Genomic DNA, 20615 nt, shown 5'->3' on the forward strand with positions numbered 1-20615 from the left:
GTTCTTTACTCAGCTTCCATTTTATTAATTATTTATAAAAATACTAATTTGCACAAACATCCGCGATCTAATCATAGTTCAAAAAGTGGTAAATATTTCGATTTTTGTGTAAACCTATTTCGCTTACTAGCCATATCTCCTTTTTAACTAGAGTAGCCGCTTCAGACTGTCATGGGGAGAGTATGAAAGTTCTGTTTCTCAGGATCGTAGGAATCAATATGATATACTTATGTAATTTTACACGACAATCTATACTATTAGACATCTGCAACTTTTCCATCAAGTGTTAATGCGAATTTTTTCGATTTGCTGTCACACAAATATGAACTATGGTATAATTTCTAATTTGTGACATCATACTTGGAGAGAAAATTATGATTTCCGAGGTTCTACTATAGCCTGTCAAAACGTTCTGCAATACATGCAACACCTGTCATTATAACTAGTCTCTTAAATATTAGTTGTCGAGAGATTTTTCGAAATAGTATCATTGATCCTGAAAGACATTGTTCTTTTTATGAATAGCGTATTCTAGTTGTAATACTTTCTCCGACATTCGATTGAAGATTCTCTACCGATAAGCTTATCACTGTTCACAACACGCGAATATTGTAACAATAGAATTGCGTTATCATCTTTATACTATCATCAATTCCATGTGCCTAAAGTTGTATAATTATGCTTGAAGTAATGTACGAAGTAAATTCTGTGAAATAGTACGGAATGTGTGTTATTTAGGTACGATTCATGTACTAAAATATCAATATCGTATCAAAATTATGTGGCTTTATGTCTTTATTTGCACATTCGTCAAAATCATCAAAAATGTCAAGTATTACGTTATATCGGCTATTTATCATACTATTTGTACTCCTGGCTAAACTGGGTACAAAACGCAGTGGATACAATTATATATTTCAGGTAACCTGGATTCAATTTTTTAATGACATCAACATTGTGATATAGGACATACACGTCTTGAAAGTCTGAAAATGTAAATTCTCGAAAATAGTAAGTAATGTAATACCAATATATAAGTACAGTGCAAAGGTTTGTGGACAAATAGATTTTTTACTTTGTAGTCCAAAATAGATGTTTAATGAAATTATAACTAATATTGACTATAGCGGCATAACAAGTAAACATAAACAGTAGAACAAATAAGGAGCGCTATTAATGCTAAATAAAACTTTAAAATGTCAGTTCTAGAATATAAAGTACGAGATCTATCTGAAACATATCTGCACAGTACTTCACACAAATTTATAATAGCGTTAGATTGATACGTACTATCCCGAAGTTTTCTATATTCATTTCGTACAATCCACCTGCCGTCAACGAACAAAATCTTTTGCATCTTATTTGCATCACGTATAGTACTTTTTGAATCTGTACGGGTGTTCCGTACCATGTGGAGCTGTAACTATTTTGATACGAGTAATTAATTTTGTCTGTAACTAATGTAGTCTATATGAATACTTTTTTAACACATACATATTATCTGCTAAATCAGAGCAATGATTCAGGAGAACCTGGCCAGGTAAGCTGAGTAGAAACAAATGAAATTGACTAGCCCCACAAAATACAGCACTTCGCATTGCTTCATCCGGTTTATCTAAGTTTATTACTGCCTGAAGAATAATATAAACAATTATTTGCCTAAAACTATTTTTAATCTTTGTTATCATTTTGAAGATTGTTTTTACTTGAACAGCTGTCACGCTTATTCCCAACATATTCAATCCAACCTGAATTAAGTAACTACCTTGACTGCTTCCGTTCAATATATCGTAAAATCTTTAAAATTAATGAAGATGTATATTAGTGACATCTCTTAATTTTTTGATTATTCTAATAAATACACACCGTATGGCTTCATTGTGCATTATCGCGCAATTCCGGATCTTTTTATACGTGTAATTTTCAGAAACACCTGTGCCAGTAGAATTGTTTGGACTCACAGTTGCTTTTTGAACTCGGTGTCTACGGTTATGATAACAAAAATGAACATATGTGTACGTGTTATAAATGTAGTGATTTCAATATTTACAAGTGCATGCGAAAATGGCAACCAATAACCAAATCTTGCATCATATTATATTTACCCACAGACTGCAAATAATCCACTGGCGTGATGAATTATTAGCATGTATAACCAGTCTGTACTAATTATGGTGAACACAACAACAGCTGCTGCACAAAATAATTGCAAGTATATGTAGAAAAAATAATTATCACCGTTAAAAAATATGTAATTAACTCTTAGTAGTTGTTTGCGTGTTCGAGTCCCGTTTATTGGATGAACAATATCGAGAATGGGGAAAACTAGTGGCACCAGTAAGAAAAATCCCATAAAAGATACTAAAGTGTCTGAAAATTAGTACAATCGATTATTTACGCGTAAAGAATTCTACGTGTATATCAGGGAGGACGGTTTTTGTTAAAAATTAGAAATATTGGAAATGATGAGAATTGTGATACCATGACTTACTATGGTAAAATTGCGCCATCCTGTTGCCTTGCATGACGGTTTCCTCTAGAACGTGAAGTTCGCTGTTTAATTTCAGCTCCTGCCATTGTTTTGCTACAAGTTGGAACAATTTGTCAAACTAGAAAAAAATAAGTTTTTATGCCTCCTGCATGGTTCAGAATTTTTTCATATAAAAAGAAATTAGCGCACACTTCGCCTGTTGAAATACATATTTAATATTTTAACAGCGCTGATAGAAGATGCGATAAAATGTGGCAGACACTCGATGACTCCATCCATGTCCTTGTTATGCAACGACGCGAATAACTCTATTGTCTATCGATTGCAAATCCCAATTGTTTAATGACATTACCTGATTAGTATCTTTATTACGTAGAATTCACTCAATTCAGTTTCCTCTTTTTATCCTTTCTACTTTTCTATATAATGATTGACGTGTTGTTCTTACCGTTGGGATAGTGATGCTTGCGATACTAGTCACCACTATTATTACAATCATATTTCTAGTGCTACTTTTATGACGCGGATCTTGCCCCAAAAATTGAATGTACCGTTCAAGTTTATTGTAGTAAGACACGTGAAATATTTCAGAGCCTTCGGTTATCTGAAGCACTGAATACCCCAAGCTCACATTAATTATACATTCGCGTTGTGTCAAAGACGATAGAAATACAAAAGGCGACAACATAACATTAATTTCACTAGCCACTGCGAGTTTTTATGCATTTATGGAAAATTTTAAGAGAATGAGATGCAAAAAATGTATATTATATGTAAAAATGTATAAAATAATCAATATGTAATATTGTCTATAATATGTAACAGATAAACACATTTTTTGCCTGGGTTCGATTTTTTCAATTATATTCATAGAGATATAAGTTTGCATAAACACCCGCAGTGTTATCATTAGTTTAAGAAGAACTAAATATTATTTATAGTTTTAGTGTAAATGTCTTTCTGTTACTAGCTATAGCTCGAGATTTTTAACGCTGGTGTTTTTAACTGGTGCGAGTGCTTTAGGAGAAATCGCGTATTTAATAATGTCGTATGGAGTACAAGTTCCTATCTGAGAGTCGTGGAAATCAATATGGTTCATATGTATTTTTACCAGACGTTAGATGTTACTGAAAACGTATAATTTTGATTATTATATATTATACTGATTCATTTTCTTGTCGAACAGCTGTGCAATTTGGTATCATTTTAAATTTATTACATGATTATGGTTAAGGGAATTACGATTTTCTGATGTTCTTCTGGCTCTCATCAAAATATTTTGCGGAACATAAAAGGCTGACTATTATATATAATTATCCTGAAATATTGATATCGTCTCCTACGACCGGCCAGTTAAATCTTAATAGTAAATGCTAGCAGAGTTTTCGAAACTGTGACATTGATCTTGAAAGACGATGTTCTTTTTATGCAGTGTATTCTAGTCTCTAATAGTTTAGCATTACTTCTTCGGAATTCCAATTGAGGATTCTTGACTGAGAAGGTTGTCACTGTTTGCCGCACACGAATATTTGAACAATGGATCTATGTTATCGTTAGACTTACCATTGCCGGCATTAATTTCATTCTTCTAAAATTGCGAAATTGTTTTTGAAGTAATGTAAATGGAATTTATTGAAATGGTAGTGAATGTGTGTTATGTATATTATTCATGTATGATTTATGTGCTAAAATATTAACACTGTATAAGAAGGGTGATTTATATCTTTATTCGCCAATGTCATCCAATGATGTCTAGTATTACATGTCAGCTATTTATTATACTAGTTGTATGCTTGGTAAAACTGTGTATAACATACAGTAGATGAGATTACATTCGACAGGTACTGCATATTCAACCATTCAGGGACATCAACATTGTAATATAGGATATGCACGTTTTGAAGGTCTGAAGATTAAAATATTCGTAAATAGTAGTTAATATAATATATGCAAATACATTGATTTGGAAATGTTTTCAGCTAGAAATTTTATGGGGACATAATAGATGATTGGAAACAGTGGAACAAATGATAACTGCTTTGTGGTTATAGTATAAACCTAATATATAGTATATACTTAGTAAGGTTTCTTAAAACATCGCTTTTGCGATATGTAATGAAAAATCAGAAATTTTTATACACCTCTGTACGTACATACATATAACATTGTTAAATTTATACATACTATTCCGAAGTTTTCTATATTCATTTCATACAATCCACCTGCCGTCAATGAACAAAATCTTCTGCATCTTATTTGCATCACGTATAGTACTTTTTGAATCTGCACGGGTGCCTTGTACCATTTGGAGCTGTAACTATTTGATATGAACATTTAATTTTATTCGAGCCTGTTTGATATATATAGTTTGTATGGATATTTTCTAAACACATACATATTATCTGCCAAATCAGAACAATGATCCAGAAGTACCTGACCAGGTAAGCTAAGTAGAAACAAATGAAATTGACAAGCGCCACAAAATACAGCACTTCGTATTGCTTCTTCTGGTTTGTTCAACTTTACCACGGTCTGCAAAACAAAACATGATAATTATTTACCAAGATTTATTTTAATTTATATCCGTTATCAATGTCAAGATTGTTCTTTACTTGAACCGCTGTTGTGCTAATACTCAATATATTCAATCCAACCTGAATTAAATAACTACCTTGGCTGCTTTCGTTCAATATACTGTAAAACCTTTATAATTAATGAAGATCTATATTAGTTACAGTTTATAATTTTGTAATTATTTTGTCGACTTTTATTATGTTTTGTTGTTCATTAATGTATACATACTGTATGGCTTCCTTATGCATCATCACGCAATTTCGAAACTTCTCATACGTCGCATTCTCAAAAATATTTTCACGAGTAATGTAGTTTGGACTCGCAGTTGCCCTTTGAATTTCACATCTGTTGTTAAGAAAACAAATAATGAAAACGTGTGTACTTAAAAAGATTATAGTTATTATAATATTTACTAGTACATGCGAGAATGGCGACTAATAACCAAATCTTGCATAATATCAGGATATTTACCCACACACCGCAAATAATCCACTACTGTGATGGATTATAAGCATATATAACGAATCTACGGTAACTATTATCATTACAACAATGACAGATCCCCATGCAAGCTGTAAATATATGTAAAAGAAGTACTCTTCATGATCAAAAAATATGTAATTAACTCTAAATAATTGTTGTCGCGGTCGAGTTTCATTTAATGGAAGGACGACATCCAGAATAGGAAAAAGTAATGGAACCAGCAAGAACAATATCATGAAGATCAATAAAGTATCTGAAATTATTATAATTGATCGCTTATGTTCAAAATATTAATAGAACAAATCTTTTATATACATAGAAGCACTGTAATTGAAAAATTAAGACATGATAACCTACTTCGGTACAGTTGTGCCATTTTGCTGCCTTGAATGGTAACTTCCTCCAGAACGCGTAAATCATTGGTTAACTTCAGTTCCTCCCATTGTTTTCTCACAAATTCGAACAATTTTCTAAACTATGATATAACATGCATTTTTACGACTTTATAATATGTTTTCATCCCCAAAGTTTAATCGCGTAACAATAAATTCACGTACATTTTCTCTGTTGAAATGGACATTTAATATTTTAACGATACTAGTTATAGCTGCGATTAAATGCGGCATACACTCGATCACTCCATCCATATCCTTGTCATATAAGGACCTATATACTTCTAATGACTAGTGATTGTAGGTTCCAATCGTCAATAACGTTATCTGATTATTTACTTTCTTGCGAGGGATTTGTTCAACTAAGTTTTTTCATTTCGATTATAGTACATTTTATAGAAATGTATTCTTTATTTGTAGAGATACATTTTTATACAATGTACTATACGATATGTTTCCCTTACCGTTGGAACGAGAATGCCTGTGATACTAATCACCATTATAGTCACAATAATACTTCTGAATATATCTCTTTGGCGTGGATCTTGTCCTACAATTTGCAAATATTTCTCGAGCATTTTATAGTAAGGAATGTCGAACATATCGATAGACTGTGTTCTGACTTTCTGAAATGCTGAATGTCCTAAGTTTAGATTAATTTCATGAAAGTTAGTTAGTTTACTTTAAGTACCATAAAAATTATATTTTGACAAAGAACTATTTTAATTATTTATAATTTATATTATAGTCATAATATAAATTGCATTTGAGTCATTCAGAAGACAGGCACTGATCCAACCGCATTTTTTATTAATTTTTAAATTGCATTACACATGCACATGATTAATATTCAATTTTCCAGAAACAAATTTACTTCCATAAATTTACTTATCGTAAGAAGGTGACGTAAATGATGGTAAATTCTAAGATAAATTTAAAAACAATAATAGTTTTAATATCATCATTTTTATGTGCTCTTCAATTTATAGAGTTGATCGACGTGACTTCTAAATGGCTCATTTCCATCTCTTACTATCCATATTTCCAGATTTTCAATTAATTGACTTCAGTTAACGTTTGGACTATCGTCGTGCCGATTGAATAAATGTTTCTGTTCTTAAAATTGCGAAACTCAATCTACGAATGCAGTTACACTCGATATTCGATATTAATGAGCTTGCAATTACGGTTATTAAGTATGACTACGAATCGACTTCTTTGCCGGACAAGTATGCAGTATATAGCATAATGTCTATGCTAGCTATTGCTGAATGACAAGTGCATTATAGATAAGAACATAACGAATCAAAGGTTATAGCGATGCCTGTCATTTAAACTGAAAATCGAAGATCTATGATTACAGTGAAATATTGTTCGAGCTACTGGCAATATGGTATTAGCTAGGTATTCAGTGATGTATAAATAATTGTAGAAGTAATTATACACTGAAAAGTCTTGAATTTTCAGAAAAGTATCGTACCTCTATTTGCAGTGGCTGATGTGATAATATTTCCTTTGACCTCTAGCTGAAGTCTTGACACGGAAAAAAGTGCAACGGTGTTATTTGCGAAATGTAAATGTAATTAAAAAAAATGGTGGATCCAGTTAGTTACTAGACTCAACTGTTGGATTTTCATTATATGTATTTTGCTAAAATTAGTACATAAATGTAATTTTTCTCTGTGGCTCGATGGAACGAACTGAAAGAAATCTGTAAAATAGTGGTCAATTCATTATTTCGGTAAGGTATATAACATGTTTTACACTCTGAAATATCAAGTAATATTGAAAGATGGTTCAATAATTCTATTTACGTATTTAATATAGTAATTTAAACGATTTAATATTAACAGTACATATCTTGGCTATATGATCTTAATATTCGCATTCCTGGTTAATCTTGTATCACAGCACAGTGAATTTGACTAAATAATTTCAACAGATAAGGTAGAACCATTATTTTAGCGACAATAACATCGTGAAGTACGACATGCACGTTTTGAAGATCTTGAAAGAAATTGTAAGTAGTTAATATAAGACGAGCAATTATTAGAATCATATAGTGATACATACCACTCCGAAATTTTCTATATTCATTTCGTACAATCCGCCTGCCGTTAAGCTGCATAGTTTCCCACTTCTTATCTGCATCATGTAAAGTATTTTTTGAATTTGCACGGGTGTTCTATACCACATGGCACCATATCTATTATAACATCGAGAAAACACAATATTCGAATCAATCGATTCTTGATTGAGACTAATTATTAATTACATATGAAGACCACAGAGAAAAACATGATAAGGTAAACTTTTTTATATTTTATTATTTTTTAATTTTATATTAATCGTCAGTCAATCTCCCAATACCAAATCTCTGATTCATTGTCATAATATTAATTATATCAGCTTTTTCGAAAATAATCGCGTAGCTATTGCACTTGCGCTTTGCACTTGCACTTTGGGCCAACATTTCGTAGAAGTTGCAGTCTGCTTCTTCAAGGCAGATCTGAAATTGAGGGTTTTGGGTCTCATTGTCTCAATCTATATTGACCGGTATTCCGATTGGTTGATCAAACCGATGGCTCAACTAGGAAGATCTTCATTCACCTGGTTAGAACTTCCAAGTTGAGCCACCAGTTTGATCAACCAAGCGGAACATCGATCAGTATAAATAATGACAATGGGGTTCGAAACCCTCAGTTTCAGGTCTGCCCTGAAGAAGTAGACTGCAACATTTACGAAACTGTGCAAAGTGTAAGTGTAAAGTGCAAAGTGCAAGTGCAACAGCTATACGATCTTTCCCGAAGATCCGATATTACGACATCTCAGTATCGTAGAAGTTCAAAATCTAATTTAGAAAGGAACTTAATTATATTAGTTGTTTCATTTTTAAAATATTGCACTGTTACCTATTTTTCGTTATTAAATTTATATCATATATTATATATTATACTATATTATATATAATATATATTATATTATATATTATAATATTATTATTATATTATTATATTATATTATATTATATTATATATTATATAATTTATATATATATATATAGACACCAAAACTGAAGAGGAAATCAACAATAAATGGAATTATCATGTTTGTCTCGCACGGTTTACATATTTCAGGCGTATATTAGACATATATGTACATATTATTTCCTAGCTCAGTACAATGATCCAGAAGCACCTGTCCGGGTAGACTAAGCACAAATAAATGAAATTGATTGGCTCCACAAAATGCCACGCTTCTAATTGCTTCTTCCGGCTTATCGAAATTTATTACTGCCTGAAAAATAAAGCTATCAGTTAAATACATGTCTCTTTTTAATTTTATTCGGCTTTGCTCCTTACTTGCAAGGCTGTTGCGCTGATTAACAACATATTTAATCCAACTTGGATCAAATAACTAGTTCGACTGCTTTCGTTTAGAATATTATAAAACCTCAAAATAAAATAAGAGGAAAAATTAGTCGCGTTTAATAATTTTTGGATAATCTACTGTTAGACTGCAAATGTTTATGCGTTTATGGAAAATTCAAAGATGCAAAATAATACAAAATGAATATAATATGCAAAAATATATGAAATATTCAAAGTATAGTATTCACTATGATATTTAGTTATTACTTTAGTCGTGTTTATAAAAATATTTTATGTAAATATTCACAGTCTATTTATAATTTATTGTTACTCGACAAATACAAACTGGATGGCTTCGTTGTGCGTGATCACGCAATTCTTAATCTGTTTGTACGTGTAACTTTCCGAAATAATTGGATTGGTATCTAAATTTTTTGTTGCTCTTTGCACTCGGTTCCTGTATTTTTAACAACAGATAGAAAAAATAATTGTAACATCTTTTAAAATTCATTGTAGTACCGTGTGGAAGCATTTGAATACTTATGCATATCTTTTGTAAATATATTATAATTATGACGTATGTCTATATGTTTCTGATAGCACCATATTTACCCACACACTGCAAACAATCCGCTGTTGTGATGAATTATAAGGATGTATAATGAATCTACGGAAATTATGATTACCACAACCATAATTGACCCCCAAGCTAACTGTATATATACGTAGAAAAAATAGTCGGCGTCGTCAAAAATAATGTAATTAATCTTAAGCAGTTGCTGACGTGGTCGAGTTTCATTTAGTGGGAGAACGACATCGAGAATGGGAGAAACCAGTGGGACCAGTAAAAATAATATCAAAGCGCTCAATAAAGATCCTGAAATGAATAAACTCGATAATTTACCTGAAAAATACTGAATGAAAGAATTTTTGTTAGATAATAGTAACACGATAATATACTTCGATACAATTGAGCCATTTTATTGCCTTGCATAACGGTTTGATTCAAAACGTACAATTCATTGTTTAATTTCAGTTGTTCCCATTGCTTTGCCACAAATTGAAGCAATTTGTTAAACTATGAATAATATAGTGCAAATATTTATTATATACAAGAAACTATTTATCTAATAATAAATTCACTTACATTTTGTCTGTTGATCTGGATATTTAATATTTTAGTAGCACTGATCATAGCTGCCGTAAAATGTGGGAGAACGTCGATTACTGCGTCCATATTCTTGTCACATAACGAGGTATACAATTCCAGTGACTAATAATTGCAGGTTCCAATTGTTTAATAACATTACCCAATTATTTACTTTCTTGCGAGGAATTCATTTATTTTAGTATTCTCAATTTATCTATAACATTTTTCTACGAGAGGTTTACTAGATCCTTCCTTACCGTTGGTATAATGTTGCCTGTAATACTGATCACTACAGCAGTTACTATAAAATTCCTAAATCCATTTTTTTGACGTGGATCTTGCCCCAACAGTTGCAAGTATTTTTCTAGCATTTTATAGTGAGGAACATCAAATATATCAGGAGATTGTCTCTTAGTTTTCTGAAACGCTAAAGTGCTCCAAGCTTAAATTAATTTCCTGATAATTTACATTAAGAACTATAAAAGAACAACATAAAATTATAACTATCACTAGTAGACTGCGGATTTTTATGCATTTATGGGAAATCTCAAGGTAAAAAAATGTACAGGGTACATATCATATGCAAAAATATACAAGACATTAAAAGTATAATATGTAAAAAAGCTCTTTACTCAGCTTCCATTTTATTAATTATTTATAAAAATACTAATTTGCACAAACATCCGCGATCTAATCATAGTTCAAAAAGTGGTAACTATTTCGATTTTTGTGTAAACCTATTTCGCTTACTAGCCATATCTCCTTTTTAACTAGAGTAGCCGCTTCAGACTGTCATGGGGAGAGTATGAAAGTTCTGTTTCTCAGGATCGTAGGAATCAATATGATATACTTATGTAATTTTACACGACAATCTATACTATTAGACATCTGCAACTTTTCCATCAAGTGTTAATGCGAATTTTTTCGATTTGCTGTCACACAAATATGAACTATGGTATAATTTCTAATTTGTGACATCATACTTGGAGAGAAAATTATGATTTCCGAGGTTCTACTATAGCCTGTCAAAACGTTCTGCAATACATGCAACACCTGTCATTATAACTAGTCTCTTAAATATTAGTTGTCGAGAGATTTTTCGAAATAGTATCATTGATCCTGAAAGACATTGTTCTTTTTATGAATAGCGTATTCTAGTTGTAATACTTTCTCCGACATTCGATTGAAGATTCTCTACCGATAAGCTTATCACTGTTCACAACACGCGAATATTGTAACAATAGAATTGCGTTATCATCTTTATACTATCATCAATTCCATGTGCCTAAAGTTGTATAATTATGCTTGAAGTAATGTACGAAGTAAATTCTGTGAAATAGTACGGAATGTGTGTTATTTAGGTACGATTCATGTACTAAAATATCAATATCGTATCAAAATTATGTGGCTTTATGTCTTTATTTGCACATTCGTCAAAATCATCAAAAATGTCAAGTATTACGTTATATCGGCTATTTATCATACTATTTGTACTCCTGGCTAAACTGGGTACAAAACGCAGTGGATACAATTATATATTTCAGGTAACCTGGATTCAATTTTTTAATGACATCAACATTGTGATATAGGACATACACGTCTTGAAAGTCTGAAAATGTAAATTCTCGAAAATAGTAAGTAATGTAATACCAATATATAAGTACAGTGCAAAGGTTTGTGGACAAATAGATTTTTTACTTTGTAGTCCAAAATAGATGTTTAATGAAATTATAACTAATATTGACTATAGCGGCATAACAAGTAAACATAAACAGTAGAACAAATAAGGAGCGCTATTAATGCTAAATAAAACTTTAAAATGTCAGTTCTAGAATATAAAGTACGAGATCTATCTGAAACATATCTGCACAGTACTTCACACAAATTTATAATAGCGTTAGATTGATACGTACTATCCCGAAGTTTTCTATATTCATTTCGTACAATCCACCTGCCGTCAACGAACAAAATCTTTTGCATCTTATTTGCATCACGTATAGTACTTTTTGAATCTGTACGGGTGTTCCGTACCATGTGGAGCTGTAACTATTTTGATACGAGTAATTAATTTTGTCTGTAACTAATGTAGTCTATATGAATACTTTTTTAACACATACATATTATCTGCTAAATCAGAGCAATGATTCAGGAGAACCTGGCCAGGTAAGCTGAGTAGAAACAAATGAAATTGACTAGCCCCACAAAATACAGCACTTCGCATTGCTTCATCCGGTTTATCTAAGTTTATTACTGCCTGAAGAATAATATAAACAATTATTTGCCTAAAACTATTTTTAATCTTTGTTATCATTTTGAAGATTGTTTTTACTTGAACAGCTGTCACGCTTATTCCCAACATATTCAATCCAACCTGAATTAAGTAACTACCTTGACTGCTTCCGTTCAATATATCGTAAAATCTTTAAAATTAATGAAAATGTATATTAGTAACATTTCGTATTTTTTTAATTACTTTATCGTTTTCTGTTATGCTTTATCGTCAATTAATAAATACATACAGTATGGCTTCACTGTGCATTATCGCACAATTCCGGATCTTTTCATACGTGTAATTTTCAGAAACACCTGTTCCAGTAGAGTTGTTTGGACTCACAGTTGCTTTTTGAACTCGGTGTCTACGGTTATGATAACAAAAATGAACATATGTGTACGTGTTATAAATGTAGTGATTTCAATATTTACAAGTGCATGCGAAAATGGCAACCAATAACCAAATCTTGCATCATATTATATTTACCCACAGACTGCAAATAATCCACTGGCGTGATGAATTATTAGCATGTATAACCAGTCTGCACTAATTATGGTGAACACAACAACAGCTGCTGCACAAAATAATTGCAAGTATATGTAGAAAAAATAATTATCACCGTTAAAAAATATGTAATTAACTCTTAGTAGTTGTTTGCGTGTTCGAGTCCCGTTTATTGGATGAACAATATCGAGAATGGGGAAAACTAGTGGCACCAGTAAGAAAAATCCCATAAAAGATACTAAAGTGTCTGAAAATTAGTACAATCGATTATTTACGCGTAAAGAATTCTACGTGTATATCAGGGAGGACGGTTTTTGTTAAAAATTAGAAATATTGGAAATGATGAGAATTGTGATACCATGACTTACTATGGTAAAATTGCGCCATCCTGTTGCCTTGCATGACGGTTTCCTCTAGAACGTGAAGTTCGCCGTTTAATTTCAGCTCCTGCCATTGTTTTGCTACAAGTTGGAACAATTTGTCAAACTAGAAAAAAATAAGTTTTTATGCCTCCTGCATGGTTCAGAATTTTTTCATATAAAAAGAAATTAGCGCACACTTCGCCTGTTGAAATACATATTTAATATTTTAACAGCGCTGATAGAAGATGCGATAAAATGTGGCAGACACTCGATGACTCCATCCATGTCCTTGTTATGCAACGACGCGAATAACTCTATTGTCTATCGATTGCAAATCCCAATTGTTTAATGACATTACCTGATTAGTATCTTTATTACGTAGAATTCACTCAATTCAGTTTCCTCTTTTTATCCTTTCTACTTTTCTATATAATGATTGACGTGTTGTTCTTACCGTTGGGATAGTGATGCTTGCGATACTAGTCACCACTATTATTACAATCATATTTCTAGTGCTACTTTTATGACGCGGATCTTGCCCCAAAAATTGAATGTACCGTTCAAGTTTATTGTAGTAAGACACGTGAAATATTTCAGAGCCTTCGGTTATCTGAAGCACTGAATACCCCAAGCTCACATTAATTATACATTCGCGTTGTGTTAAAGACGATAGAAATACAAAAGGCGACAACATAACATTAATTTCACTAGCCACTGCGAGTTTTTATGCATTTATGGAAAATTTTAAGAGAATGAGATGCAAAAAATGTATATTATATGTAAAAATGTATAAAATAATCAATATGTAATATTGTCTATAATATGTAACAGATAAACACATTTTTTGCCTGGGTTCGATTTTTTCAATTATATTCATAGAGATATAAGTTTGCATAAACACCCGCAGTGTTATCATTAGTTTAAGAAGAACTAAATATTATTTATAGTTTTAGTGTAAATGTCTTTCTGTTACTAGCTATAGCTCGAGATTTTTAACGCTGGTGTTTTTAACTGGTGCGAGTGCTTTAGGAGAAATCGCGTATTTAATAATGTCGTATGGAGTACAAGTTCCTATCTGAGAGTCGTGGAAATCAATATGGTTCATATGTATTTTTACCAGACGTTAGATGTTACTGAAAACGTATAATTTTGATTATTATATATTATACTGATTCATTTTCTTGTCGAACAGCTGTGCAATTTGATATCATTTTAAATTTATTACATGATTATGGTTAAGGGAATTACGATTTTCTGATGTTCTTCTGGCTCTCATCAAAATATTTTGCGGAACATAAAAGGCTGACTATTATATATAATTATCCTGAAATATTGATATCGTCTCCTACGACCGGCCAGTTAAATCTTAATAGTAAATGCTAGCAGAGTTTTCGAAACTGTGACATTGATCTTGAAAGACGATGTTCTTTTTATGCAGTGTATTCTAGTCTCTAATAGTTTAGCATTACTTCTTCGGAATTCCAATTGAGGATTCTTGACTGAGAAGGTTGTCACTGTTTGCCGCACACGAATATTTGAACAATGGATCTATGTTATCGTTAGACTTACCATTGCCGGCATCAATTTCATTCTTCTAAAATTGCGAAATTGTTTTTGAAGTAATGTAAATGGAATTTATTGAAATGGTAGTGAATGTGTGTTATGTATATTATTCATGTATGATTTATGTGCTAAAATATTAACACTGTATAAGAAGGGTGATTTATATCTTTATTCGCCAATGTCATCCAATGATGTCTAGTATTACATGTCAGCTATTTATTATACTAGTTGTATGCTTGGTAAAACTGTGTATAACATACAGTAGATGAGATTACATTCGACAGGTAATGCATATTCAACCATTCAGGGACATCAACATTGTAATATAGGATATGCACGTTTTGAAGGTCTGAAGATTAAAATATTCGTAAATAGTAGTTAATATAATATATGCAAATACATTGATTTGGAAAAGTTTTCAGCTAGAAATTTTATGGGGACATAATAGATAATTGGAAACAGTAGAACAAATGATAACTGCTTTGTGGTTATAGTATAAACCTAATATATAGTATATACTTAGTAAGGTTTCTTAAAACATCGCTTTTGCGATATGTAATGAAAAATCAGAAATTTTTATACACCACTGTACGTACATACATATAACATTGTTAAATTTATACATACTATTCCGAAGTTTTCTATATTCATTTCATACAATCCACCTGCCGTCAATGAATAAAATCTTCTGCATCTTATTTGCATCACGTATAGTACTTTTTGAATCTGCACGGGTGCCTTGTACCATTTGGAGCTGTAACTATTTGATATGAACATTTAATTTTATTCGAGCCTGTTTGATATATATAGTTTGTATGGATATTTTCTAAACACATACATATTATCTGCCAAATCAGAACAATGATCCAGAAGTACCTGACCAGGTAAGCTAAGTAGAAACAAATGAAATTGACAAGCGCCACAAAATACAGCACTTCGTATTGCTTCTTCTGGTTTGTTCAACTTTACCACGGTCTGCAAAACAAAACATGATAATTATTTACCAAGATTTATTTTAATTTATATCCGTTATCAATGTCAAGATTGTTCTTTACTTGAACCGCTGTTGTGCTAATACTCAATATATTCAATCCAACCTGAATTAAATAACTACCTTGGCTGCTTTCGTTCAATATACTGTAAAACCTTTATAATTAATGAAGATCTATATTAGTTACAGTTTATAATTTTGTAATTATTTTGTCGACTTTTATTATGTTTTGTTGTTCATTAATGTATACATACTGTATGGCTTCCTTATGCATCATCACGCAATTTCGAAACTTCTCATACGTCGCATTCTCAAAAATATTTTCACGAGTAATGTAGTTTGGACTCGCAGTTGCTCTTTGAATTTCACATCTGTTGTTAAGAAAACAAATAATGAAAACGTGTGTACTTAAAAAGATTATAGTTATTATAATATTTACTAGTACATGCGAGAATGGCGACTAATAACCAAATCTTGCATAATATCAGGATATTTACCCACAAACCGCAAATAATCCACTACTGTGATGAATTATTAGCATGTATAACCAATCAGCACCTATTATAGTGAACACTACAACGACAGAGCTCCAAAATAATTGTAAATATATGTAAAAGAAATAGTCGTCATCGTTAAAAAATATGTAATTAACTCTTAGTAGTTGTTGACGTGTTCGAGTTCCGTTTATTGGATGGACAATATCAAGAATTGGAGAAATTAGTGGCACCAGCAAGAATAATACCATAAAAGATACTAAAGTGTCTGAAAATTAGGACAATTGATTATTTACGTGTAAATAATTCTATGTATACCAGGTATGTAAATATGAAACCGGAATTTTTGTATAGAAAATAGACGTTTATTGTATGAAAATGATTAAAAATATTTTATTCGAAGTATTGCCCATCGCTAGCTATACATTTTTCCCACCTGTCTGGCAATTAGTGGATGCTACGCCAAAAAAACTGTCGTTCTTTTGAGGCAAACCAGTCATCGAGCCATTTTCGTACATTTTCGTAAGAAGTGAAGAGCTGGTTAGAAAGTGCGTGTTCTATCGATGCAAATAAATAGTAATCGGATGGAGCCAAGTCTGGTGAGTAAACCGCGTGCGAAAGTATTTCCCAACTGAACGCTTCAATCGTTTCCTTGACCGGTTTTGCTGTATGTGATGGTGCATTATCATGAAGCAAAATTACTTTGTGTTGCCTTTTTTGATATTCTGGTCGTTTTTCACGCAAAGCTTGATTCAAATCGATCATTTGTTGTCAGTATCGCTTAGTATTAACGGTTTCGCCAGGTTTTAACAGCTCATAATAGATCATACCCTTCTAATCCCACCAAACACAGAGCATTGTCTTCCGTCCATAGCGATTTGGTCTTGTAGTCGATGTCGGTGGTTCGCCTGGAGCTACCCATGATCTTTTACGCTTAGGATTCTCAAAATATATCCACTTTTCATCGCCAGTCACAATTCGGTGGAGAAATGACTTTCTTTTGTATCTGGCGAGCAGCATTTCGCAAGTGGTTCTTCGGTTTTCCTGCTGTCTTTCATTCAGTTCATGTGGAGCCCATTTTCCCACCTTCTGGATCTTTCCCATGGCTTTCAAACGTATGGAGACGGCTTCTCGTGTCACGTTTAATTGATCAGCGAGTTGTTGTTGCGTTTGAGCGTCATCCTCATCCAACAATGCTTGCAATTCTCTGTCTTGAAACTTTTTCGGTGGACTTCCACGTTCTTCGTTCCTCGCGTCAAAATTGCTACTTCTGAATTTTTTAAACCACTCAAAGCACTGTGATTTACTAAGAGCATTCTCACCGTAAGCTTCGACAAGCATTCGATGCGATTCTGCAGCAGTTTTCTTCAAATGGTAACAGAAAATCAATGCTGTCCACAAATCGTAGTTTCCAGGCACAAGATTCGACATGTTCAACGCTATTACAAACTATGCTGTTGTGTGAAACTTGTATTGTTCTGAGTCGAAAATGTTTGTAAGAAGTCAACAAAGACTTTTGGCATCAATGGCGCAAGTTTAGTGATAACTACATTATTAGCTAGGGCCATCTAAAGGCAAATTCCGGTTTCATACTTACAGACCTGATATGTCACAGAGGATTTTTTACTTTAAACATTAAAAAGATTGGAAATCGTGTTGAAAATTTAAATTCTTTACTTACTACGATAAAAGTGCGCCATCCTGTTGCCTTGCATGACGACTTCCTCTAGAACATGCAATTCATCGGTGAATTTCAGTTGCTGCCAATGTCTTGCCACAAGTTGGAACAGTTTGCTGAACTAGAGAAAGATAACCTTTTATGCCTCTTGTATAGTTCAAAATATTCTTATGTAAGAGGATATTTGCGCACATTTCGTTTGTTGAAATGCATATTTAATATTTTAACAGCGCTGATGGAAGATGCAACAAAATGTGGCAGACACTCGATGACTCCATCCATATCCTTTTTATGCAACGACGTAAATAACTCTATTGTCTATCGATAGCAAATCCCAATTGTTTAATGACATTACCTGATAATTAGCTTTATTACGTAGCATTCACTCAATTCAGTTTCCTTATTTTATCTTTCCTACTTTTCTATATAATGATTGACGTGTTGTTCTTACCGTTGGGATAGTGATGCTTGCGATACTAGTCACCACTATTATTACAATCATATTTCTAGTGCTACTTTTATGACGCGGATCTTGCCCCAAAAGTTGGATGTATCTTTCAAGTTTATTGTAGTAAGTCACATGAAGTATTTCGAGGCTCCCGGTTTTCTGATGCACTAAATACTCCAAGCTCAGATTAATTGATTAATTAACCCATAAGGTTATATTAAATACCGTAGAAGTAATATCAAAATAACTTTAATATCACTAGACGCTGCGGATTTTTATGCATTTATAGGATATTTCAGTAAACAAAAATATATAAAATATTCAAAATATAATGTTCTTCATAGAATGTAATAGGTAAAGTCATGTTTTGCGTGAATATGATTTTTTAAATTATATTCCTACAAATATAGGTGTGCATAAATATCCACAGGTTTATCATTAGTTTAAAAAGAACCACTTATTTTGATATGGTGTAAATCTCTTTCCCTTACTGGTTGTGACTTCAGGTTTCAACGTCGGCTTCTTTATCTTGTGCAACCGCTTTTGGAGGAATCGCGCGTTTAAGAAGTGTCGTGTGGAGTATGAGATCTCATTCTGAAGTCGCAAAAATCAATATGCTCATATGTAGTTATGCTGGATATTCAATGTTACTGGAAATGCGGTAATTATGTCATTACATATTTGTTGTCAGGTAGTCTACTACGGTATCACCATTAAACTTGTGACATTGTCTTTGATACGACAATGATGGCTTTTCGGAGTTCTTGTGACACATGTTACGACACTCGGCAGAACATAGAAGGACAGCTATTATAATTGAGTGTTGGTAAACGAACTGAGTATTGATTATAAGTGGTAGGAAATTCTTCATAGTGCTGACTGGTTAAAAACATTTCTTTTTGTGCATGGTGTATTTGAATTTGAATACTTTTCTCGATTTTCAATGAAGGATTCTCTATCGATAATTTTATCACGGTTTGCAACACGCGAATATTGTAAAAATAGATATATCTTATTCTTACACTTACCATTGTGCGGCATCAATTTCATCCTTCTAATGTTGTGAAATTGTTTTTGAAGTAACGTAAAAAGAATTCATTGGAGTGGTAGTGAATGTGTGTTATTTAGTTGCGATTTATGCGTTAAGATGTTAATACTATATATGAAGGGTGTGTTTTTATATCTTTATTCGCCAATGTCATCCAATATGTCCAGTATTACATATCAGCTATTTATTATACTAGTTGCATACTTGATAAAACTGTGTATAACATACAGTGGATGAGATTACACTAATGAGGTTATACTTCGACAGGTAATGCATCAATCTTTCATGGACAACAACATTGTAATATAGGATATGCACGTTTTGAAGGTCTGAAGATTAAAATATTCGTAAACAGTACTTAATATACTATATGTAAACATATTGGTTTGGAAAATTTTTCAGCCAGATGGTTTTCGAATTTTTTATTGTGAAATCGGCATTTGATAAAATTTTATTTAATTTTAAATATGGGGACATAATAGATAATTGGAAACAGTAGAACAAATGATAACTGCTTTGTGGTTATAGTATAAACCTAATATATAGTATATACTTAGTAAGGTTTCTTAAAACATCGCTTTTGCGATATGTAATGAAAAATCAGAAATTTTTATACACCACTGTACGTACATACATATAACATTGTTAAATTTATACATACTATTCCGAAGTTTTCTATATTCATTTCATACAATCCACCTGCCGTCAATGAACAAAATCTTCTGCATCTTATTTGCATCACGTATAATACTTTTTGAATCTGCACGGGTGCATTGTACCATTTGGAGCTGTAA

General features: G+C 32.1%; 5 protein-coding genes across 6 annotated transcripts; all 5 read right to left on the reverse strand.

Moving 5' to 3' along the window:
- Positions 1-932: 932 nt before the first annotated feature.
- Positions 933-3614, reverse strand: LOC139994420 (uncharacterized). Its single transcript, XM_072017032.1, has 10 exons — positions 3459-3614; positions 2940-3103; positions 2681-2806; positions 2492-2609; positions 2106-2370; positions 1867-1983; positions 1707-1797; positions 1495-1631; positions 1291-1423; positions 933-986 (listed from the first exon to the last, which is right to left on the reverse strand). Coding segments are annotated over exons 1-10 (1206 nt in total). The 5' UTR covers positions 3460-3614.
- A 640-nt stretch (positions 3615-4254) lies between these two features.
- On the reverse strand, positions 4255-6566 carry LOC139994375 (uncharacterized). The gene is made up of 9 exons (XM_072016942.1): positions 6405-6566; positions 6106-6231; positions 5906-6023; positions 5537-5801; positions 5294-5410; positions 5104-5194; positions 4887-5023; positions 4676-4808; positions 4255-4397 (listed from the first exon to the last, which is right to left on the reverse strand). The coding sequence occupies exons 1-9, from the start codon at positions 6540-6542 to the stop codon at positions 4344-4346; spliced, it is 1179 nt and encodes a 392-aa protein (XP_071873043.1). The 5' UTR covers positions 6543-6566; the 3' UTR covers positions 4255-4343.
- Positions 6567-7669: 1103 nt separating this feature from the next.
- Positions 7670-9918, reverse strand: LOC139994421 (uncharacterized). 2 transcript variants are annotated; one of them, XM_072017033.2, is made up of 4 exons: positions 9658-9918; positions 9303-9393; positions 9101-9237; positions 7670-8146 (listed from the first exon to the last, which is right to left on the reverse strand). In XM_072017033.2, exons 2-4 carry the CDS (start codon positions 9330-9332, stop codon positions 7996-7998), a joined length of 318 nt encoding a protein of 105 aa, XP_071873134.2. In that variant the 5' UTR covers positions 9333-9393; positions 9658-9918; the 3' UTR covers positions 7670-7995. The 2 variants fall into 2 exon arrangements, with proteins under 2 accessions (XP_071873134.2, XP_073968154.1); XM_074112053.1 differs by lacking the exon at positions 9658-9918 and having other exon boundaries at positions 9303-9639.
- Positions 9919-12283: 2365 nt separating this feature from the next.
- Positions 12284-13957, reverse strand: LOC139994422 (uncharacterized). Its single transcript, XM_072017034.1, has 7 exons — positions 13606-13957; positions 13220-13484; positions 12981-13097; positions 12791-12881; positions 12579-12715; positions 12375-12507; positions 12284-12289 (listed from the first exon to the last, which is right to left on the reverse strand). Exons 1-7 carry the CDS (start codon positions 13637-13639, stop codon positions 12284-12286), a joined length of 783 nt encoding a protein of 260 aa, XP_071873135.1. The 5' UTR covers positions 13640-13957.
- An 849-nt stretch (positions 13958-14806) lies between these two features.
- On the reverse strand, positions 14807-19548 carry LOC139994423 (uncharacterized). Its single transcript, XM_072017035.1, has 10 exons — positions 19451-19548; positions 18777-18954; positions 18518-18643; positions 18329-18446; positions 16651-16915; positions 16408-16524; positions 16218-16308; positions 16001-16137; positions 15790-15922; positions 14807-15511 (listed from the first exon to the last, which is right to left on the reverse strand). The coding sequence occupies exons 1-10, from the start codon at positions 19546-19548 to the stop codon at positions 15458-15460; spliced, it is 1317 nt and encodes a 438-aa protein (XP_071873136.1). The 3' UTR covers positions 14807-15457.
- Between the last annotated feature and the right edge of the window lie 1067 nt (positions 19549-20615).

Source organism: Bombus fervidus, chromosome 14 (assembly GCF_041682495.2).
Source record: "Bombus fervidus isolate BK054 chromosome 14, iyBomFerv1, whole genome shotgun sequence".
Lineage (NCBI taxonomy): Eukaryota > Metazoa > Arthropoda > Insecta > Hymenoptera > Apidae > Bombus > Bombus fervidus.